General features: G+C 37.6%; 1 protein-coding gene across 1 annotated transcript in view; it reads left to right on the top strand.

The window, feature by feature from the left end:
• Positions 1-2,308: 2,308 nt before the first annotated feature.
• Positions 2,309-25,862, top strand: part of LOC150078319 (uncharacterized protein ZK1073.1-like) — a 483,468-nt gene continuing 459,914 nt past the window's right edge. The window contains exon 1 of the mRNA XM_090384761.1: positions 2,309-2,447. Coding sequence (XP_090240887.1) covers positions 2,400-2,447 — 48 coding nt within the window. The 5' untranslated portion in view covers positions 2,309-2,399. The remainder of the gene's footprint in view (positions 2,448-25,862) is intronic.

Raw genomic sequence — 25,862 nt, 5'->3', positions numbered from 1 at the left:
AACCGGTGAAGGGGTTTCATACATGTTATAGCTTATGGTCACAACAAGTTTAAATCCAATTCTGCACATTGTGAAAAACCCATAAAAATTCCTCCCATCATCAATAGAATTTGAACTCTGGTCTTTTCCACCCGGTGCGGGAATGATGGTGATTGTACAAATTGTACTACCCACGAGTGCAAGTATTGGGCAAAAAAATGAGGTGTTTCATTTAAAGGAGCAGAAACTGCCATTCAACAATTCAAGAAGATTGGCAGTTTAAAGGACAACCCATGTTCATGACGACTGCATGTAACCAGGGGTGGTGCTAGATTAGCCACCAGCAATTGGCACCCTAGGCAAATCATGAAGACTGTGCCCCTCTGAGGTCTGTGCCCTAGACAACTGCCTAGTTGGCCTAATGATAGCACCGGCCCTGCATGAAACAACAGAAGCACAAGATAAGACTACAACACTGATTTACAAATGCAATTGACAACTTACTGCACCTGAAATCCGAGTTGAGTTTAATAGGTACAAAGAAACTCCCGTGTCTACATCTACTGTGAAACTTCATCTTAAACAAGCAAAACTTCATGGTCATGTAGGGATCCAAAAATCCTTATTAAAACCAGAAAATCAAAAGGAATGGTTGGCTTGGAGTAAGTGCCATCAACATTGGAAAACTGAAGAGTGCAAAAACGTGCTGTGGACGGATGAATCCTTTGAAATTTTTGGATCCTCACAGTTTATGTAAGACGACCAACCGGAAAAAAAAAAAAAAAAAGGTACCACATTGTTTAGTGCCTACAAGCAAGCACTGTGGTGGTTCCATCATGACCTTCGATTTCTCCTATTTTTCTATAGTAGGTGATATCATGAGAACTGAAGGAATTTTAAGTAAAGGCTATAAAAACATTCTTGAGCATAATGCAATATCCCCTGGACTTCGACTTTTTGGAAGAAATTTTATAATACAAGATTTCAATGACCCGAAACACAACTGTAAGCTATGCAGGCACTTCCTGGCAACTAAACAATAGGAGGGAGGTGTTGCAAATTATGGTATGGCCACTTCGATCACCTGACTTAAACCTAATAGAGCTTTTATGAGATCTAGACCGTCAGTCTGCCCATCTTCACAAAATGTATGGGAAATCTTACAGATCACTTAGATTAATGTTAGTCAAGACACTATTATAAAATTGATTGCCAGAATGACACATTTATGTAAGGCAAAGATAAAATCTCGTGGTAAGATATTTTGATGAAAAATCAGTATAGTTGTTAAATTAATAATTTCAATATTTTTTGCTCTAAATTTTTCAATGTTTAATAAAAAATCTTAACATTCTTTGTATGTGTTGTTTATTTTTTATATTAAACCTTACATTGTCATAGTTTATTTCAAAAAAATTAATGAAAACTTGTCATACGCTGTGATCCCAAACTTTTAGGAGTAAAAAGTGCTGGATTTTTAGTGTTCTACTGTATTTGCTAATGTGCCTGAAATATAACACACCAAAATGTCATGCATGTTGAATCTAACTTTTGTTAATTTTTTTTAGAGAAACCCACTTTCTGATGGAAGCAATTGAAAGGCGTATCAAAAATTAAAAAAACAAGGTTACTTTGTACAGATACAAAAGACAAACTGTTTTGATCACATAAATTGAAATTTTATCCCAAAAAAAATGAAACTTATAAATCAAATAAATTTTAACTAAATAAAAAAATTCAATAAAATTTAAACTGAAACTTTATTATTATTATTGAGACAACTGAAAGTATACAAATTCTTGGAGAAATAATTATAATCAAAACAATGTTAAAAAATATAGTAAAATAAACCAACAAACTTATGAAATTGCAGTAAAACTTGGATGGAAAATACCAGACATAAATGTCCAGTATTTTTTCATCTCGTTTACCCCACAGCTCAATTAAAGGACTGTCCGAATCAAAACGGCGAAACTGGCAACACTACTCTTAAATGAGTCCAGTTAAATGTATTAAAGAATGAATGAGTTTTTTTTTTTTTTTTTTTTAAATGGTACTTAATGTAAAAAAAAAAACTTCAGTAAATACTCCGAGCCCCATAGTTCTTAAAATAATATGGTCCCCCCCCCCTTTTTTTTACCGGAAAGGAATCCTTCCTGCCTTCATATTTTTAATTATTTAAGCCGAAATTCCTTAAAACATACGCGCAAACTACCTGCTTGTTTTAATGCTTGATAGATGGCACCACTATAAAGCCATTCCGATATTCGTGTTGTCAAGCTGAAGGATCTGATCAAGTGGAAGAGGCGCAGTCGCACTTTGTGATCATCTATCGTGTATCTCGTTTATGCTGACCAGTGTCCTTGGGAAGTGGTTTATTTCACCGAGTATACATTGGAGGAAACTGCGTTTGATGAACTATGACAGACGTGGAGGATTCCTGTGTTACGGGCAATGTTCAAGAAAAGGTAATAGTTTCTTCCACTTATACACATTAGCATCACGAAAAGCGCTGGATGTACTGTGAAAGTGAGAGGGAGAAAGATCATAGGAGAAGAACTGATGGAGAAAGGTCTGTCAGATTCTGTAAAGGTGAAAATGGGAGAATAAATCGATAGAATATAAGGAGTGACAGAAAGTATAGTATATTAATTTTTTGTCCCTCTTTCTATCTTGTGAGGCAACAGGTGCGTAATAATTTGGAAGCTATCCAAAAAAAGGCTGCCCGACAAAACCTCGTAAACACAGTGTTGCGGACTTTGCGCTTTTGTACATTATGTGATCGTGTTATTTTCTGATTTTTTAAAAATCATATCTTTCCCAAAATTCCCCCAAAGCTACCTTTTTATCGGAATTTAAAGGCGATGAAGAATGGGAGATATTTATATCTAAAAATATATTGCTTTACTGTATCGTAATTTTTTCACTTTGTTTTCCGTAGTGGGGGAATGTAAGTGATTTACACAACGTACTTTATTTCAGTAGCTCGCGCCACTGCACTAAACAGTATATGCGAAAACCCACCCTTGGAAGTTGAAACCGGAGACAAGGACATCGCAGAAAATTTTCCACTGGGGGGGGGGAAGGAACGGAAAGGGAGAAGCAAAATTTTATCTTCTGAGGAGGTAATCAGATTTAAAAAGATGCAATTTTTCGAATTCTAAAAAAAAAATAAATACATGCCGCTGTGTACATTGCATGAATTTTTAGAATTACATACACAATTCACTTGTAAATAAATATAATTTTTATTTTCTTAAAAATATGTGAAGGGAAACTGATAAAGTTGGAGGAGATAAGCATCGGAATGCCGTTACGATAAGGAATAAAACCATTATGGTCGATTTTGATGCATGCCTCCACCCTTTCTTAAATGTCCTTACCATAAAATAATAGAAAAATAGGGATAATAAAGCAACGGACACCTTTTTAGAATTATGTATTTAAATATTTATCTTCAAATAAGAAAATCAGCCTAATGGGAAATTCAGAATTAGCTGCTTCAGTATAAACCCACCCTTGCGTCAGAACGATCGAATTCCCCGCGATATCCAGAGAGGAACAGAAGGAGTAAAACTGCCGCAATGGAAACCTATTAAAAGATGACTCGAATGTCTGATTCATAAAATTAGAAAGATATGTTTATTATTAAGCTACATCTGAGGGATAATAGAATGGCGGTTCACTAAGGAACACCATGCTCCACTAAGACAGGAAAACGTTCAAGTTTTCTTCAACTTTACAACATATGGCACAAAATGGCAGGAGCTCTTTAAAAGCTTTTAGAAGATCTCGCTGTTCTGCAAGTAGACACGTTCGTGTTCTGTTTTACTGCCTGTTGAAGACTTGAAATTTGCCAGAAAGTAAAAGTGAACGAGAGGTTAAACGAGAAAGATTTTCCAAGTGTGTTTGTGTGTTTTTTTCTCCCCAACTATTGGTTTCAGTTAAGAGCAAGAGATATCTATCCTCCCTGCAACGTATAAATGAATAACGAGCTTATCACTTAAATCTCGGAAACAGAAATATTTTCAAGTAATAAGAGTTTTCCTAAACTCTTAAATTAACTTATTTGCACATTAGGTTAATTCTAAATCACAGCCTAGATTTATCTGCATATCTTATAACATTTTAATAATTGTATAACATTCAGCCTTTTTGCCTGATAGACAGTTATATTTTATTGTTACTAACCAATTAAATTATATTTGCTTATTCTCTTTGTTTCTATTTTCTTTACGAACTATGAAGTATATAATGCGTGGCCACTTTTTAGCAACAGAAGCTTTCCATAATGTTCGTACCACGCCATATAAAGCAATCGGGTAGATATACAAGGGATGCTGTATGTGTGCAATTCAATGCGACAATGTCAAGACGAAAATTCAAGTCACTTTGAAGATGCACAATAGTCAGCAGCAGGAGCGTTGGTATAAGTATCACAGAAATTCCAACCATGCTGTGACTTTCACGTATGACTGACTGTCTCGGGTCCATCCATAACCACCCATTTTTGACTAGTTGGTCCAATAACCAAATAACATCCAGCCAGCAACAATCCTGTAATCGGAAACAGCCCATTGAAGCGAGAGGCCAATGACAGCTAACAAGACTTGTGCAGGGTAACATAAAGGTTACAGTTAGTCAAATTACTCAACGCAACAGTAGTAAGCAACGTGGCATTTCAGAACGCATACGTACTTCGTCAGGGGTGGACTATCAGAGCTGATGATCGAACGGGTTACACTCCTGTCAGCAAAAAACAAGAAGGTACAGCTATAACGAGCTCAAAAGCCGTAGAGGATTGTAAAAACGTTTCAAAGTCTGAAGAATCCCGGTTGCTGCTGTTTCACGCTGATGCAGGACTAGAATATGCCAAAAACAGCACGAGTCATGGACCCATCCTGCTCATTGTCAAATAAGCATGGTGGTTGTAGCAGTGTATTTGTGATATACACATTTGGGTCTGATACCAGCAGAGCAATAATTGGATGCCACAAGTTGTCTGGATATTGTTTCCAACCGGGCGCATCCTTTCATGAGTACAATGTTACTGCGAATGGATTGGTCCTACAGGATAACGTGGCATGTCAACAAGGCCAAAATTACACAGAACTGATTACAGGAACATGATAATGAATTCAGTCTACAGCTGTAGCCTACCCAGTCACCAGATCTTAATCCATTTGAGCACAAGTGGGGTGAGGTAAAACAATCTCTTCGTAGTATTATTTTTTTATTATATTAGGGTCACCAGTAAATGATTACATTTACCAGTTTATGTAATATGTCTGTAAACTGCGTGTGTTCTCTGATCGACCTGCCTGTTTTGCTGGTCGAAAAACCCTAGGTTTTTTGGGGGGGAAACCTTGCTATCTACGCCTGAGACTGCACTGCACTAAACATTATGAGTTAGTAACTCAGCCACGGAGTGAAAAAAAGCCCATTAAAGTTCCTTCCATCATCGACGGGATTCGAACCAGAGCCTTTTCCACCCGGTGTGGGGAGGACGGTAACGATACTACAGTGCTACTCGCGCAAACTCCCTTCGGAGTATTCATTCATTTATTAATTACACACAATATACAGTCACACGATTATGTACATAAAAGTATGTGCATATTTATATATAAGATATATTTCCATATATTTAGATGCTCTGTACATATAATCAAACAGTGTGTGTTCTTTAATCAGGGTGGTTCCCAGGCATAACCTGAGTTCATGCACGACGAATTCAGGCTAAAGGATACCACTTTATTAGGTATGTACAAATTTTTGTATATTTAATAGAGTGGCTATCCAGTGTGTGTTCGTGCCCTTAGGGCCTATGGGTATGAAGGACGGGATTCTCTGCTGCGCACTATGGCCTAAGTGCCAAGTGTAACCTAAGTGGTGCCTGCGCACCACTTAGGCCATAGTGCGCAAGTGTAAGATGTCTGTATAAATGCGTTTAGTGGGCAAAATTTGCATGACGCGAGGGATGAAAAATCCAGGAATAACTCGGCAGTGGGGGGAATAACCTAATCTTCGCCTCCGCTTGGTTAATTACATCTCCGACTGAAGGTACTATAAGAATTACTTCAGTCTCCCCCAGGTTTCGAAGTTAAAATGATTGGACTATTATAGATAAAAATGAGTTGTTTGATTTTATGCACATCACTATGTATCTCTGTCATGGCGGTTTCCGAGAAGGACTCATATGTGCCTTGTTTCATTGTGATGATGCCGAAATGAGCAACGCCAATCGTGTGCGTAGTGTGTGTGTGTTGGATGTCATGTAGGAGTGTTGTTTCAATGGTCACTCAGCAACTTGGGCCATACCCCGTATACAATATGTCTGTAAATTGCGTGTGTTCTGTGGTCTATTTGCTGTTTTCTGGACGAAAAACCCGAGTTTTCGGAAGATATAAAAATTCCTCGCGTCATTTGCAGGTTCGAACGCGGACCTTTTTTATCCAGCGTGGGGAGGACAGTGATACTACCAACTGTGCTACCCGAAGGGCTTCAGCCAGTATTGGGAGTACAGTGATTATACCAACTCTGCTACCCACGAGGGCGCAAAATGGGATAACAGCTTAAATTAAGGAAATAAGTTGGGAGAATAAAAAGCTTTGTTCATAGTGAATAAGTTTCACATTCAGCATTGCCTAATCAGGTATAAGGAAATTCTGTTTAAAAGGTAATCTTACTTGAAAAACAGCCAACAGTTAAAGCTAAATTCATCCCACACTTACAAAAAAAAAAAAAAAAAAAAAAAACTCTAGACAGTAGTAGTAGCATTAGTAATAATACTTTTTTAGAAGCATCAGAAACTAAGGCCATATTTGCTCCGTGTATATTTCTTGTAAATCGCGTATTCTGTAAATTGCGTATTGCGTATTTCGTCCAGCAAAGCAGAATTTTCTGCTTTGCTGGACGAAAGACCGAGTTTCCAGGAGGAAAACCAAGCTACCCTCGCCTGAGACCAAATAACTCAGCCACGTTGTGAAAAAGGCCCATAAAAATTCCTCACGTCATCGACGGACTCGAACTCGGGTTTTTTCCACCCGGTGCTACCCACGAGGGCAACTCTAGGCAGAATAGTCCGGTTAAAGCGTACTTGCAAAGTCCCCAAGGAACTGCACATTCCGGCGTTGGTTGAGTTTTATTGAAAATTTTCACAAAAGCTAGATGTCCAGTTGTAAAAGGGTGCTTCTACTTGTTAACGTTGCTTTTGATAGAGCTATCTACTTAAGTTATGTCAGGCAGGGGCAGTTACACGTTTTTCTAAAGAGGAGGGGGCTAGAATAGTGTTCCCTATGCTCTAATCATCATGTAGCAATAAAAAAAAAAAATCCACATTATTTTGATCACAGAGGGGAACATAGCTCTTTTAGCTTACCTGACTGTTACCTAAGATCGTCACTTATGTTTTGGTTTCTTAATTTAGATCACTGAAGAATATTTTTTAATGTTATGGGTTATCCTAGTGATAGTTCATACACCAGTGTGTACTTTGCCTATAAAAAATAGCGTGTGTTCTCTGGTCAGTTTGTCTGTTTTTCTGGACGAAAAAAAACAACTTTCAGAAAAAATAATCTTTTTACCCTCATCAAGACCGCCTAACATGGCCATGTTGTGAAAAAACCCATAGAAGTTCCTTCGTAACTGATGGGACTGGAACCAAGACTTTTTCCACCCAACGTGAGAGAATACGTAGTATTATGTATATACAGGATGTCCAAAAATATTGGTACAAACGTTTAGGGGAGGTAGGTAACATCTAAAGGAATGTGAATCGCATAGAAACCCATAACCGGAAACGTCACGGGAAAGTAGTAGCAGAGGCACAAGAAGCAGAAGTGACACAAGACAGTAATTAGTGGCAAACATTTATTTGACATAATATTAACAATGGAGTACGAGATGGATGCATTTCATGATGTTACAGATGCTCGAAGGTTCCACCATGAGACGCGATGCATGCGTGACACCGACGCAGCATGGATTGGCAACACGGTCGAACACACCTGGAGTTTCTTTGACAGTAGCAGCAGCGCAGACGAGTCTCGCCACGAGATCCATTTCCGTCTCCCCAGGCGATTCATACACGATAGATTTGAGGGCCCCACAGAAAGAAATCAAGGCTCGATAAATCAGGTGAGCGTGGGGGCTAGGCAACGGGTCCACCACGGCCAATCCATCGACGCCCAAAACGCCTGTTCAAATGGTCACGAACACACCTTCCATAATGGGCAGGCTCCCTGTCATGCTGAAACCAAATGTTGCGTCTCACATTTGCTAGAACATCGTCAAGTAACCCTGGTAGAACTTGTTCAAGAAAGATCCGATATTTAGCGGAGTTCATGCGGGATGGTAACAGGTATGGGCCGACTAAGCAGTCACCGACCATATCTGCCCACACATTTATTGCGAAGCGATGTTGTGCCGCATGGGGGCCCTCTGCTAATCCATACACTAGGTGCATGTCTTCCTGTCCACAGTTCGCATATCGATGCATGCTCTTCGTGCGGCGACTACTGCTTGAATGAGTAAACCAGAAATTTTCCCTCTCCCGAACTGATGAGCAGCGCCGTGTACCGACTTACGGTGACGTTTCCGGTTATGGGTTCCTATGCGATTCACATTCCTTTAGATGTTACCTACCTCCCCTAAACGTTTGTACCAATATTTTTGGGACACCCTGTATATGTATCTCTGTCATGGCGGTTTCCGAGAAGGACTCATGTGCCTTGTTTCATTGTGATGATGCCGAAATGAGCAACGCCAATCGTGTGTGTGTGTGTGTGTGTGTGTGTGTGTGTGTGTGTGTGTGTGTGTGTGTGTGTGTGTGTTTTGGGAAGTTGGGTGTCATGTAGGAGTGTGGTTTCAATGGTCACTCAGCAATCAGGGAGCAAACTCACTTAGAAAATAGCTTCCTGTGTTGTCGTCCTTACCACGAGGAGGCGGGCCACTACTGTACAAACTCTTGTTGGGCTAAAAAGAATGCAAAGTAAAAATTATAATTAAAAAATAGAATAAAAATCCACCAATGGCAAGGTAAGCCCAGGAATCAACAATCCGTACCCTTAACAAGAGAATTTGTAGCAAGAAAGGTTAGCAACAGCCACAAGAATTCCAAGGAAAAGCTTCAAATGTGAGGTCTTATAGGGTGAAGGATGGAAAGTATTTTCTTAAAAACACTGTTACAAAATATATTGAAATGTTTATAATTTTCTTTATTTTCAATAAGATGATGCTCAAAACAACGAGAGAGTACAAACGGAAGGAAGATGTGATTTTTCAGGAGAATACAAGCGACAGTCAAAGGTAAATGGGGCCAACGTTTAGTCTCCACAGTGAAAACGGTCTGTTGATGAAGATGAAGCACCTCTCTCAAAAAGCTTTTGGTTGAGAAACCCGTGAAAAGTAAAGTACGACCTAGACTGAAACCAAAAAAAGGTGCGTTTGGACATAAATGACACTTCACACATAGGAGATTTCATGGTGGCACAAGAAACAAAATCGATTCATTTTTATCCCTTGTTCTTTCCGATTTAATGTCAGCAGTAAGGCCAATATCAATACCAAAAATATGGCAGGAATGACACGACAAAAACAGTAACAAAGCCCAGAATAAATGACTTCGAGGTCTGATGATATTTTGCCCATCAATAGCTCGCGTGGCTACAAAAGACAATGTGCGACAGAATTTGTTGATTTTTAACCTTAATCATTGAGGGATGTCCAGATGACGCTGCATAATGAATTTACTAGCTCTGGTGAACCAAGCTCCAGCCGCATAGCAAATTATGAAAAAAAATTATATATATATATATATATATATATATATATATATATATATATATATATATATATATAGAAGATTTCAGGCTTTTTCTTTCAGTCCATTCCATTCTGGTTATACAAGCAATCAGTCTTCGGGGATGCAAGTGGTTATGATCAGCGGTTGTAATCTCCCCACACCGAGCGGAAATGGGCCCAAGTTCGAATCCCGTCAATGACGCGAGGAAATTTTATAGCCTTTTTTCACTCCTTGACTGAGTCAGTTGGTCTCAGGTGGGCAAGGTCCTTTTGTCCAGCAAAACAGACAAACCGACCCAGAGACCACATATGATTTACAGACAAAATACACACGGGTAGATGAGGTAATTCACGGGTGATCCTAACATGGTAGGGTTTTTTTTTCTTTTATACGAGCAATCATCTCAAGAACGTTTTTACTTTTTTCTTTAACATTAACGATAGGATCGGTAAAAGTTAATATTTTCACTGTTAACAGACCCAAATATTTAATAGCAGGTAACATACCGAATTGTTTTGTCCAAAAGTTTCATAAGAGATGGTCTACTACAATAAAAGTGGGCTTTGAGCATCATGATTTTAGTTTTCTACGCTGAAATTGTCAATTTATGAATTGAGCACCAATTCATAATAGTTGGATCACTGCAAGAAAATTATTGGCAGTTTATTAAAGATCACAATGAGAAGATCTGGGATCAGTAACACAAGATGGTCTATAAGCGGTTTTAGAAATAACTCCAGTATCCTGGGTCAGCCACTCTGACCCCATACCTCAAAACACTTGACTCAAGACACAGCCTTTGTAGATAGGTTTAACAATTTTGTGAAAAGGACTGAATTATAACCTGATGGTCAGTAAATTCTCCAAGTATGATAAATTTGACGAGAACGTTTTGATAATCGGAGTCTTTGAAGATATTCTTCCATTGGATGTTTTCACAGCTCCTTCAAAATCTACAAATGTTCCAAGTATATGGAGGGAGAATTGTGAACGATATCTAGAAGTTTAACAATGGCATCCACTGTACCAAATCATATTTGTCATTTATATAACCAGCAAGAAGTCTTTGACAACTTTTTTTAGGTGTGTTATCGGGGTGTTTTAGCAAGTGTTTCAATAAAGTCATTTTCCAAGGACAAAGGAGCATATACAAAAGGTTAGGCATAACCTGAAAAAACGTTTGAACATTCAGGTTCGATAAGGTCAAGGCCAGGGCAGTTACCTGATTTAGTATTTGTGAGAGTTAAACCCTCCTATAGAAAAAGGATTCATCGTCGGAATGTTAAATTAAGACACACCACATATAAATGCTTTAAGATTATAATTCTGAGGAAAATCAAGTCAATGGACTTGGCCCCAGAAGTCGTATCAAGAATATCTTTATCTTGACGTATATTGCAGAAAATGTCAGAGGAGACCATTGCAGAGTGCCCATGCAGCACGGGCACGCTGCAATGGTTTGGCAACCACCATGTAGAAAATTTCATTTCTGCCTATAAAAGCTGTATCTTATTTGGCATCACAAGTAGTCGATTAGGCATAAATCCAGATCTGGGCCTTTTATATATATAAAAAGTCCTGCAACACATCACTCAGAACTACTTTAAAAACACTTGCATTTAAAAAGCCGTCATTGAGGTTTAATGGCGCAAGAGCCGCTATGGACATATTGCGCTAAAAGTCAATTAACTGAATTGGCTAATTCTGTATGTATTATTTTATACCTACTAGTGACCCCATTTACTGTACGGTATATAGCAAAACATAGCAACATTTTCCCTGATTACAGTTATACACTTCAATTTGTTATTGTTTTGATTGTTCCCCCCCCCCGCTTTAAAAATATCACTTTGTAATTGAAACATTGGATTTGTTTTATTTTATTATTTTTTTTTTTAAACCAAAAAGAGCACTAGGATGTAAGTAATTTCGCACACAATGTGTATAAACCCAGTTATATCTGCATCAAGAAAGTTGCAATTTTACAATGGCAGTTTTACAATCTGATTAAAATGAAGACTATGAAAGTTTTTGGTTTTCGCTGGTTCGAAGCTAGTTAGAAAAAAAAAATTGATTACGACTTACAATCAAAACAGGATATTAAAAAGTCGTTGAAAAGTGCAACGACTTTGATTATCTACGCAACTTTTCAAGATTTCCTGCTTACAAGTTCCTGTTTTCAGTCCTTTCGTCTTTCCGTTTATACTCACGACAATTAGCTCCGTGTCGTTAAGTCCCCGAATGACTTGATTGCTCATTTCTCCATTAAGTAACTTTCCGTGCCTCGATGTTTGCATAACGCAAACGACTACGTCATCCCTCTCCTGCAAAACTGGCATCCGTTTAAAATGTTTTAATAAGAATGTTACTATATTTATACCATCCTTCGATCGTCACTTTTCCCATGGAAAGTTCTGCTTCCAACATTCTCCGTCAATACGAACGGCATCGCCACTTTCTTGTCGTAAAATATCATGCGAACGTGGGGATTTTCTCAACGACACTTCTCTTTAAACGACATACTAAACAGTGAACGAGGATTGCTTTGGAAGACACTGGATGTATGTGTGTACACGTTATGGAGAGTAAAGAGATATACAACTCGGCTACAATGTCTATTAATTTTCATCAATTATGAATATTTTGGTAGTGTTTGGAGCTGAATTCTCCAAGCTAACATCTGGAGTCAGTAAACATCATTTCAAGTCGCCATCTTTAAAGGTGGTATTGGTTAATTTGAGGTCATTCAGGCTATTTCATTTTCTGACGCTGTATGACTGCTTAATCCCCAAACTGTATTCTTTTTTTTTATCTCTTGTTATTTTGCCTAAAACTAACGGAATTGTTAAATTACAGAATGAATAATAAAAACTGTTCGCACATTCATTGCGTAATTCAGTCTGCATAAGAATTTTTAATCAAAATGAATGAAAGCCTTTTTAAGACGAGGACCAATTTAAAAGCTCAAAGACTATACGGTCCGCAAGCCGAATGAAATTAATATTTTAGTGAGAAAATATTTATTTTATTTCAAGTAACGAAACGAATAGTATCAACAATTGGGGGAAAAAAAACAAAACAGAAGGAATAGTGAACTACGGCACCGACAACACAAAAACATACCTAAAGACTAACTGCGTAGGTGAATGACCATGGTGCCTTCCATATATATTACATTGCTGAATTATAAAGTAATGTTTATCAACAATCTGTACAAGTATATGGTCGCGAATTTTACTTGTCACATTCGCAGAGTGATTCCAATTGATTGTATGAATGTGACCGCAATATACATGGCAAGTTCAGATATGGCGCAATTATTGTAATTTTTTTAAGGCACATATTTTTAATTTGTATCTTGCCAATCAAGCATTCAAAACTTTTAGAGTTTGAATTTGTTTTCCATTTCATTTCACTGAATGAAGTCAAAATCTAAATTCGGTTTCACAATTAATGACATTGTTTTAGAATTAAATAACTGATTAGTTTTCAGTCTTGAACAAGTACATCGTAACATCGGGTTTATTTTGTCACAAGATACCTACCACTCCACCCATTACCAAATGTCCATGTATTTCTGCTTGCCAACTAACAGTTGACATACGCAATATATTTCACATTAACATATCGCCCATTTGATGACCCAATATTCGATTCCTAATTGCGTGAAGTTTATTATTTGCATTAAATTAAATATTGGTCCGTACAATAAGATGTGATATGTAAATTCGCTGAAAGCAATATCGTAGTAGTAGTAGTGGCGGCATGTGATGCAAGAAAGCAAGTGTATGAGCTTATGCAGCATCAGCCAAAAAAAAAAAAAAAAAAAACACACACCATTCCCTCCAAATGCCTGTCCAGTTCCTCCTTAAATTTATTCAACCTATCAACTTCCACAACGACAGATGGAAGTTTGTTCCAGCAATTAACCACCCGCTGGCTAAAGGCAAATTTCCGCACATCTATTCTACATCTGTCTTTTCTTAATTTGAATTTATGCCACCTTAGGTTCGTAATCTGAACAAGTGGAAGGATCCCATCAGAATTCAGCGTGCTCAACCCATTCAAGGCCTTTTATCATTCTTTTATCAGAGATATGCTGGGTATATTACATCAAGTTTCATTAGCATTAGCAAGGGCACATGATGCAATAAAGCAATTTTTCATATTCTAAAGGATCCCATGTATGAACCATTTACCTCGTATAATTATATATAGTATGATCAGAAAAAATATTATATATATATATACACACACACACACACACACAAGTTTCTTACAGAAATTATATATAAGTTATTATATATAATTTCTGGAACCTTTTCTGGCTTGGATAGAAGACGCATTTAATTCTATAAACTACAGTATCTCTTTCATATCTTTTTACTTGTTATTAGGCGCGTTTGCATAAGTGCCCCATTGTCTTCACCACGTCCGTCAGTCCCCAAGTAACAATTCGACTCTCAGTAGACATCTTTTCATACAATTTTATATTTAGTTCATATAGAAAGATTTTTCGAGCCATCCAAAATTTCATTAAAATCGGACAAATAGAAATCAGGCAATTATTATTTCGTTTTTCCACGCAATTTGTATGGAAAAAAGAATTCATAGATTAATGTAGTTTTAATGCAGTATTGTTAGCTTTAGATAGGCTGTGCACGCTTCACATGTATTGTTATGTAAGACTCGTGAATGTGGCGGTGTCGCTTGTGAAAAGATACGTATATACAGATAGAAAAGGCTCTCAAATAAAGAGTATACGGGAGAAGAGAAATAAACATTATACAGATGTAATTAAACTGAACGGCTAAGTTTTTAGAACGTAAAAACTTAGAGTTTAAAAGTATTCTATTAAGTCATATAAGTTAGTGAATTGCATCATTTCTATATACAGTAAACCAACCGAAGTTGTGCGGTGGCATCATTACTAACACCTCATATTGTGAATTCCTTCACAACGGGCGCCTCCGTAGACAGGTGGGCAGGAGCAGCAGTGCGTAGCACACGCTTCTTGATTAGACCGGGGTTCGACCCCGTGACCACCAAATACGGAGGATGCGGAAAGGTCAGGGAATGACCACCGCATATTCCCGGAGCAATATGGCCTTAGTTGCTAATGCTCCTAAAAACCAAATAACAAACCTTCAACAACGAGTTGCCCATCTCATTATACTGTACCTCGATTAAGTAACGCTTCCCTAGCAGAGTTACTTATTCTCAGTAAGTACCACCACCTGTGTTCTATAAAGTTATAATCTTAGTAATTAACTGATAAGAAGAGAATATTTACTTTTCACTTCCGTTAATTGTAAACAAAGAAAATCTTTAAAAAATAGAATGCGCCTGAAATGTAACGCACTGAGTACACTACCAGACTAGAAATGTAAGTATGTTATCAGACGTTTAAACATTACTTAAGAAAAAGTTCAACTGATATCACATGTTCAGCATATGTTTCGTTGGTCCATGGAAAGCTTTTAAGATCAATCACAGCCCCTCCCCTCCCTCCCCTCCCCTTACTATCAAAATATTCATATAAATGAAAGTGTTTCGCGTATTACTCTAGAATGAAAAGGCGAATCTAGACCAAACTTTAAATTTATACTCCATCGGTCCTTAGTAAAATTTTAGATCCAATTACGATTTCACAGTTCTTATTCCCTACATCCCACACACAAAAATCTAAGTTTTCGCATTAATCGACAAGATAAATGCCGATTGCTACGAAATTTTTAACATCTAATCTGTTAGCCTCTCGAATGATTCTAAGTGCAATTTCGGTTTCACAGCATTTCCTCCCCAGTTTTCCCCTGCAGAAATTTTATTATAAATTTGGAACAGGAGCTCTGGTCCATTTCAAAATTTCAATGCTTACTTAGAATATTTTAGGAATTTTTGTAACAAATTTTCAAGTCTAGAGGTTGACTTATTTTGTTATAAATCATGAATTAATATTACCTGAAGTGTAACGCACTGCGTACATTAACTTGTTACCTTATATTTATACCTTCACACTCCTAAGAAGCAGAGAAAAATCCAGGAGTGCTTATCTCTACTCTATCAACGAAATAAGATACTTGTCTATACGGTAGGAAAAATTATGAAATCTATTATTCCATAATTTTCAAGATTTTAGATAGAAAAAAAAATTATGGTATCTATGATTTCATAATTTCCTGCCAGAGAAATCAGATATTTAAAGGCTCATAGGAGCCCATATTACTGCTTTAACACATTTATATATGTAAAAAAAAAAAAAAAAAAAAAAAATCGTGTTAGCTAAATGAGAATGCTCACTTCCAGTATTTGTGAGTACAATGATGCTGATTGATCCTTTAAATTAAAGGGCAGATTATAGCAAGAATTCTCCTTGTAAAATCTGATTCCAGTAGTTAAAATGCAAATTAAATTATCTTTTCTACAGATTCTGTATCGCATTTTTAATTCTCATTTCATCACTCTTTGAAAATGGTATAGGAAAAGGAAAGAATACCCTGATTATATTGATGAAACTGAAGCAACTGCGTGAGACTAACCCTGCTACTATTGACACATTTAGCTACTTAGTGACACAATTCCTGTTCTTAAAAAAACAAACTGATACTATTTGGTACGCAAATACAGTCTACCACGGCAATAAGCACCGCTTCCGCGAGAAATCTCAATCTGACTAGAAAATCTTTTTATAAAATTGCAGGGAATTTTTTTTTAACCAAGAAAACAAAAAACCTTTTTAAAATAGAATCAATTTACAAATGAAATAAACTGATGAATTGTGGTTTAAGTTGGCTTTACGTTAATTCAAAACAAATGAACACAACTCTTGTAAATAACATTTCTCTGCTTGCGAAAGTGAGCCCATTAAAACTAACACAGAAACACTGACAAGCTCGCTTTCATGAAAATTAAATTCATTTAGATTATGGGTTTAACCTTTTTTGAAACGAATGTACCCTTTCTGTGTCAAACTTTGTTCATGTACCGCTATATTTTTTTTTTCTATTTTTAATTTTATCAAACACATATATGAGATGTAATAAAAATGGAGACTAAGCACATACACATAACCGAATGTACACTATTAATTTTTAAAGCCATTTAATTTTAATTCCTTCAACGTACCCTTACGACGTTCTCAAGTACGCCTAAGAACCGCTCAACCCTCTACCCCGGATAGCCCTTTATTTAGATAAATGTCGATTTTTTAATAAAATGTGGGCTGCTGCTAAAATAACTGAAGTATGCAATTCTATTAACAATAAATGCGTGCTGGAGTTCTGAGTAATGATAGAGGTGAAGAGAGCTCAGATCTTATAACTGTTAGAAATGAATTTAAGTAAAGAATGAACTTCATTCCGGATAAAATAAATGCCGACCTCTTGTTCTTTCATTAAATTACGAATTTCGTGCAAAGTTAGAATTCTTATTCGTAAGACTATGTTTTCTTGTTTAGAGTCGTGTTCCAATCCATCATGAGCATGAAAATGAGACAAAGTGGTTACTACTTCAAACATCGACTTATTACGATCCTAACAACACTGGCCGCCCTAAATCACTGAAATGAGACATTTCTTTCTTCTCTCTCCATTCTCTTTAGCTGGAGAAAGCCACGAGGAAAAGTTTGTGAGTGATAACGCAATCACCATCATCATTGTCTATTTGAAAGGAAACTAAGCAGGAGGCCTTTCTAATACTACTGTCAACGGAAGATGAAATACATTTTTAGCTTTCTTTGCTGCTCTTCTCCTGGATATTTCCCACAAGGATCCATTATTTATTATATTAATGTTTCAAAGGGTGCAACAACTCCGTTCCTCGTACATCTGCCTTTAGAGTTGTTTTCCTGTGGGAGAGTTTAGCTTCTTTCATTTTCAGCATTAACAAGCGATCTGCAAGAGGTTTTTCTTTCTTTCGTTCGTTATTTTCATAAGTAAAAGATTATCCAACTCTAATTTCTGTCCACTTGCTTCAATTTTGCATCACTACTTAGCACTGCTAAGCCACAGCAATCAATAAAACACCGAAATGCTGAAAATTTGCATTTTAAAGATTTGCTGAGTATTAAAATTGCATTTTTTTTCAATTGTGTACTCAAACGTTTATAGACTTGAATAAACATACGCGCACACACTCAGAAAATGGAGCACGCATGGTAGTGGCCAAATCACTGGTAATTCTTGTCCATTGATTCTGCCATTTGGTGGAAGCAATTCTGGAATCCCTGTTTTATTTCTTGCATTACCGGTTTCAAATTCTGTTGGATCTCCAAACTGTCTTTAAATCTCCTCACTTTGAGTTTCAAGTTTATTCTCTAAAAAAAAAAAAAAAAAAAATCAGAGAGAGCTAGACTTGAAGAACGGAGGGCGATGGACCAAGGACATGTTCTTCTTGGCCAGAAATCGTCGCAGATAGCAGTGCGAACGAGTGCGTTGTCTAATGGAGACCGTTCCTCAGTGCATCATTTTGCTGGACGTTTATGCCCACAGCTACCTTCCATAGACACCGTAGAATCCATTTGTAAAAAGTACTTATTAATATTTTACCCCTGTGGAACAAATTCATGATGTACGACTCCGGGCTCTGCTCGATATCAATAAGCATTTGACATTTGAGAAAACTTGTCTGGCCTTCGGGAGCGAAACAGAAAGCGTTTGCTCTCAGTGAAAGCTTTTCCACTGAGAAGGCTGCTATGTCGTTTTGAGGATTATACCGTAAGACCATTTCCCTTTCCCACAATGGCTCCCTCGCGGTAGCACGGCGGTTATGATCACCGTTCTTCCACACCGTGCAGAAAAGGTCTGAGTTTGAATCCGGTCAAGACAGGAGGAATTTATGACTTTTTTGAATTTGTATTTATTTATTTTTGCTGGTTCCCTGGTTTTGGGCTGCCCGATGGACAGGATTTTATTATCTAGTTTTTATTATTTTCTTAGATAGGTACATATTTTCTTTATTATTATTTTTTATTTTTTTGCTCTGATATTAGGGCAGTAAGAGCTGGTAAACCAGGTAGGTCGCGATACATGCGTAGTTGTGGCCTACCGCCCCGTGGTGTAGACGGACACTGAGCAGGTTTTCCAGGTGATCGCCTGCCTGGTGACAAAACGGCCAGAAACAACTAAACAACACAACAACACACACTCCACGAACATAACGTTACACACATATCTGGCCTTTTACAGTGCTTTCTGTAATTATCACAGTGTACAAAGGCGGAGATGAATTGGCGTTCAGGTGCCGTCCTACATAAGATACTATACATGTTACACCATAGCCGAGTTGGTCAGCTACGGTGGATGATAGCGAATGATTGTATGGCTCACCACCGAAAACTCGATTTTTTTTTTCAGGGAAAAAAAAAAAAACGAGTTTCCGGGGATGAAAATGAGCGTTGCTGTCCCTCTAGATTGTCTTTTTACTGAACGCTCTTTAAAGTCCTCTGACCAGTTTTGTTTTCGTCCAGGACGTGGAACTGAGGGGGCCTCGGTTGAACTTCTTTCCAGAGTAAAAAACTGCACGTTTCAATATGCTATGGCTATTTTCGTAGATTTCTCTGAAGCCTTTCACTTCCTTTGGTGGGACAGCTTTCTTGCTAGCCTCAAAGTTGCTCAATGGTCCTCATAATTCTACAACTTAACCTGCAACTACACTCTCCACCATTCTGTCCAAGTCACTTCTGGTACTCAGCAACTTAGTTGCTCTGTCTCTCAAGGATTCCCACAAGGTTCAGTGCTTGGTTCACTCGTCTGGGTTTTGGTCCTAGGTGGGTGGCTTCTCCGTTCAACTCCCAATGCTTCGAAAATCTCATATGCCGATGATCTAACTTCTTATCCTTGGTTAATTCTCATTCTTCTTTCGAAAGTACTGCCAGTAACATCATGAATGATCTGTGCTCTTGGTCCGTTATTAATAAAGTTACCATTTCTTCTGACAAGACTAAGCTTTTTTATCTTAAGGGCAGGCAACCTTAACATTTTCAGGCCTCCGACTGTTAAACTTTTTGGTCGCTCTCTCTCTCCATCGTTGACTCATAAATTTTTGGGTAGTATTATTGATCGTAAGTTAAACTTCCAAAAACATATCTTGCACCTTCATGATAAAATAGTCAAGTATACTTCTTTTTGTCCGCCTGTCGCATCAATCCTGGGGTATCGACCACTGAACCCTTCGTCTTTTGAACAAAGTGATGTTTGTTCCGATTTGTAGCTATGGTTCTGGATCCTGGTTTTGGTATACTAAGAAGGTTTCTATCCAAGAGAAACTCTCCTCTATCCAAAGACCTATGCTCTTAATGGTGAGTCATTCCTGTCGCACTGTCTCGACAATTGCGCAACAGGTTTTAAATGGTTGCATACCTCTGGACCCCCAATCGCTTATTGAGAGTTTTTCTATTATCTTAGACATTTCCGTTGACTTTTAGACCTAACTATTAATGTACACTGTGATCGTAAACCGAAAAAACTCGGTGCTGGAACCACCTATTTCAACTCTGGAAAGATCGGTGGTGTTCTTCCAAAGGTATGATCGCAAATAAGTTTATTCCATCTGTGTCCTTTGCTTCACAAAAGTCTGTTCTATAATGGTTCAGTCCAAGTATCCATACTCTTTTTCTTCTTACTGGCCATGGTTCCCTTCGCGCTAAACTTGCTATGTTTAACCTGTCTGATTCTCCCCTCTGTAATTGTGGCAGCCCAGAAGACTATCCGCATGTTCTTTTCATCTGTCCATATTTAGTCTGCGCGGGTAACACAGTGGCATCGCCACCAGCCTCACCACACCGGGTGAAAAAGGCCCGGGTTCTAATCCCATCGATGACGCGAGGAACTTTAATAGGCTTTTTTCACTCCGTGACTGAGTTAGTCGGTCTCAGGCGTAGACAGCAAGGTTTCCCCCAGAAACTGGGGTTTTTTTCGTCCAGCAAACAGGCAAATCGACCAGAGAACACACGCAATTTACAGACAAAATACATATATGGGTATATATTAGAAATAATGGGTGGCCCTAATGTAATAATTTGATTTGTTCATATTACTGTCTGCGCGAGTAGCACAGTGGTATCGTCACCGTCCTCCCTACATCGTGCGGAAAAGGCCCGGGTTCGAATTCCATCGATGATGCGAGGAACTTCTATGGGCATTTTTCACTCGGAGGCTGAGTTAGTCAGTCTCGGGCGTAGATAACAAGGTTCCCACCCCCCAGAAACTGGGGTTTTTCGACTAACAAAACAAGCAAATCGACTAGAGAACACGTTTTTACGAATCAGCTCACTAAACCGCTTTGGTACCTATTGGTATATGTAATAACTTACCGGGTAACCCTAATATAATAGTTTGGTTTGGTTCGGTTTTTTGTCCATATTACTTGGATCTTCGCCAGCCTCTGTCTGCTGTGTGTGTGTGTGTGTGTGTGTGTGTGTGTGTGTGTGTGTGTGTGTGTGTGTGTGTGTGTGTGTGTGTGTGTGTGTGTGTGTGTGTGTGTGTGTGTCAAGCATTTTCTCCAGACAATGAATCATCTCTATTGGATTCCAAAGAAAAATTTAATCTTCTGCAAGATTTTGCACCATATAGCCTTCACCAGACGTGGACAATTCATCACTAGTGCTTCAATTCCTGGAACTACTCATATTCAGGCTCTACCTCCAGTCCAACCATTGTCGCTATTTCGTGATACCACCACCAGCTTTAGGTCAAATACCATCTTCATCTTGGTCTTCATCTTCGACTTGGACAGTTCCCCATTTTACTTGTACAATGCTGAACGATCACTGTTTTCCTGTCTTCCATCTCCTGCTGGCCTCAGGCTGGTCCCGAGGCGGGATCATCTGCTGGCACAGGTTATCTTGTGTGGAATCTTTATCTATTCCCTCTATTTCCTTTTAATGCATGTCTTATCCTTTTGTCCGTCAATCGAGTGATTACTTTTTAACTTTTTATTCTTCCCCGCTCCTTTTACTGATATTTTTCCTCTATTATGGGATTTTTTTTATTTATTGTTTTTATTTATTTTATTTACTTGTTTGGTGAGATCGGCAAAAGAGAGATTTTCCATATGAGAAAACACTTCGAATATGATGGCAACAGAGCATCGAAACTAGAGACTTTAGAGTAGACTTGATTGAAGTAAATAAGATCCTCAGAGGTGAAAGTGAAATGAATGAGGGTGGAATTTTCACTGTTCTAAATGAGTGCAGAATTGGGGAGCCATAAATTCTAATTACGGGGGAAAGGTTTAGAGTGGATTGCAGTAAATTCTCTTATAGCCAGCGAGTTTTTTAATTATCAGAATAAGTTACCTCCATGGGTGGTTGAGGCTAACAGCTTGGGGAAATTTAAAGGTCAGCTGGATAGATACGGACGTGAGGAGGGAATCAAATAAGCAGTTTATTTTATTTTATTATTTTTTAATTAATTAATTTTTTTAGTATTTTATTTATTAATATTATTTATTTTCAATACTACATCTGTGGCTCTTTTAACTTCTCAGGATTGTCTTTTTAAGGCGTGTTGCTTTGAAATAACTTTTGCTTTGACGCGACATTCAATCCTAATTAATTTCCTTACGTACTTCCTATCTAATTCAAGAGGTACAACAGAGATATAAAAACCAGAAAAGAGTATATCATACACTATTCTACCAAAAGTCATGCGACGCTTGTTATGAACAAAATACGTATTTATTCAATGAAATCAATATTATGTTGGCAGTAACGTCGTGGAAAACTTATTTTTTCCTATAATCCTGGTTGTACCGTGCCCCTTCTCCTTTAAAGCATTCATGAACTGTACTAACGAAGATGGGTGTCTTGACCTTTTCATAATTCAGTTTCAATTCATTCAAAAATGCTCAACTACTGTAGGTTGAGGCTGGTCTCTATGCTGCCACTGCATTGTTCCGATGTTAGTTTCTTCAAACCACAAATTACAAGTGTGTGTGTGTGTGTGTGAGATCTACAGTGCCTATATGGTGCGCCCATGCCATGGATCGTTGTCGTCATGGAAGGTGTAAGGGTCGCTTCCATAAAACTGGCAATGTAGAACACCACAGAATTGAACAGAACATTAATTTAGGGCGTAGCATCCATAGGTTGATGTACTGCGAGCAATGAACTCAGTCCATATCAAGAGAGGCACCCCAGTTCATGACACAGAAACTTCACCCTTCGCAGTTGGGGAAACATACTCAAATAGTAAGCGTTCTTCAAGCTTCCATCACATGCAGTCACCTCCATTACACTAGAAGCTTGTATAGTGTAACCAGTTGCTCCACGGAATTGATTTCTATTGATCCACAATCGGTGTGCCTTCCTGCACTTTGCCAATCGACGGTGTGCATTTATTTCTGTTATGAAAAGCTTGTGGGCTACAGATTTTACTTGTGAAAATTCATGGCGTGAAACTCTCTACGTGTTGTGAAAACGCAAGTTTACCTACGGCCGCTCGCAACTCTAAACTGAAATCCTTTAAGGACTAATGACGAAATGAAATAACCAATTTGTAGTCAGTATTTTAAGACTGCTTGGTTGTTTAGTCGTCTTGGTATCACCTGTGGACTTCCATTTCTTCAGTTCATTGCCAATTGTTGACTTGGGAATGAGTAATTCCTGAGACATTTTTTCCCGCATGACATCTAGCTATCACTTCTCTTTACCTTTATAGGACAAAATATTTGCATATTTCGTATTCACACGCAACCATTAAACATCAAAACCATTTATGCAGATGAATATTGACTGCTGCAATAGATATCATACGAACACAGATGTCTCGAACTAATACAATTGACAGAAATAATAACTGATAGCAAAAAATAACAATTGATAAAAACATCAAATTCATGCTCCTGGAAAACAGAATTCTTCAAGCCGACAATATGAAAAGATTCATATTGTTCATCACAGATATGCCAACGATAAGATAGCTACATCTCTCACAAGACTGACTATTTTAAATGTCAGAGCAGTCAGGAATTTTAGTTTTTGATACTCGAATTTTTGTCAGACGCCAATGAATTTCTCTGTATAAAATTCAGGTCAGCGAGTATTACAAGTACGTCATTCTTCTGGAAAATTGCTGGTCGGTCTCGATTCCGGCACCAAGAGCAACACCCTCGTTTTGCCTTCAGTGCCAGAGTCAGAACTAAAACATTAAACCCTAAAAAAGAGTCACCCATACCAATTGCTGACACAAGCTCAAGAGCCTGATGTTACTCACTCACAAATACGTTAAGGATGCGATAGATACAACTGACACAACTAAGAATGACTAGTTATATATCGGAACAGTCAAGGTTTTTGTTTAATTTTTGGTAATCGATTTAAGACGCTAATGTATTTCTGTGTATATATTTTCAGCTTCTTTTTTTTTTTTTTCGGCATTTGATAGATTGTAAAAGTACTTAAGACAATACTCCCAAATTCGCTGAGGATTTGAAAAAAAGCACTTTTGACTGTTGTCCACTGGTGCTTTTGCGGCAAATAAATTTTAAAATATCGTAAATATTGCAGTGTTCTTAGTGGTAAAAGATATGTGTGCAGAATAGTCTGTGTTTTTCCACTGGGCAGCTCTTTATAAAATGTTGCCACGAAGTGTTGTGCAGCATCTGTTAACATTTAATAACATTCGCACTATGAACTATAGCTATAAACCAAAGTAGTTGCATGATGAATAGGTTTATAACGTTGAGTTTTGTCCATCCTCCTCTTACTGCCACACTTTTTATGTCGAGTATATTTTGAAACCTTCCACACATTTCTTTATGCACAAACTCTGTAACCCCAGAAGCGTAATCTTAATGAACACGATTACGGTCATAGCTTCTTTATGAGCAATTCATTCGTCCCACGTGCAGAGGAAGCTGTGCGAGTTTTTGGAGGAAACGGGTCACCTGAACCCTACACCTACGTATAGCGCTGACAGGAAAAAGCAAGAGTGTGTATGCCTGTGCGTAGTTTGTATATTTTCTTTTCTTTTCTTTTTTTTCCCTCTATACTGAAAATTCAATATGGCACTTTAACCTTGAGTGTGGTGTTTTTTTTTTTTTGTAAATGTTTAAAATTAATGTTTAGGCTCGCTCGCGCACATGCACAGAGAGAAAACTGATCCTTGTTCAAGTTTTATACAGGTTTATTTTATGACCAGTGTGGCCGTACTAAAATTTTAAACTGTATCTGTTGAATTTCCCCGAAAAAAACTGACCTTGAAAATCTGAAGACCTTTTATAAAAAAAAGAAATATTTGAATGTTACATGTTTTTTACAATTGCATAAAAGGTATTTCTGTTTAGAAATATTGGACCACAATTCGTCGCAGATGTTCAGAAAAAAATTTTTGAAAAGTAACGAATTTTCTGAAAATAAATTTGCAGCATTTATAATAAGTCTTGAATGAAAAATCTGAAAGAAAACCATAAGCTTTTGGAAAATCTGATCATCGACAATCATCCATTGGAATCTTGAAAATATCCACTAAATTTTGTAAATTAAAACAAAGTTTTAAAAGATTATCCATATTAGTACTTCTTGAGACATTAAAATTATATGAAAAATTAAGTATTTAAAATGCTGCCCTCGTAGGTGAAACATGGGATATAATCACCGTCCTCCCCACACCGGGTGAAAATGCTAAGGTTCGAATTCCATCAATGGCACAATAAATTTTTATGGGCTCATTTACAATGTGGATGAATTAGCCGGTCTTAGGCGAGGGTTGCATAGTTTTTTCCTCCCGTAAACTTGGTTTCGTCTATAAAATAGGCGTAAAAAAAAAAAAGAATTTAGACACACACACACTAAATATTAACCTTATGTTCAGTAATTTCAATAATCGATTCATTATATTTAAATATAGACGATTGCGATAATTTTTTTTTCCGCCAATAGCCTCCATATAATCATTATCTTTAAAAACTTTGTTGAAAATAATTAAAAAAGACGAAAAAATCTGCAGAAACGACACTGCTTGTAGCCTCATTGCTCATTTTTCTTGTTTTTTTTTTTTTCGAACTTGGTAATGCTAAGTACATCTTCAACGCTTCGAATGAGCATGAATCGCACTTCTAAAATGTGACTCAATGAACA

The sequence above is a fragment of the Mastigoproctus giganteus genome, chromosome 11, assembly GCF_048544385.1.
Source record: "Mastigoproctus giganteus isolate SK-2022 chromosome 11, ASM4854438v1, whole genome shotgun sequence".
NCBI lineage: Eukaryota > Metazoa > Arthropoda > Arachnida > Uropygi > Thelyphonidae > Mastigoproctus > Mastigoproctus giganteus.
The sequence above is the reverse complement of the archived record's forward strand: the minus strand, read 5'-3'. Positions and strand labels throughout refer to the sequence as shown.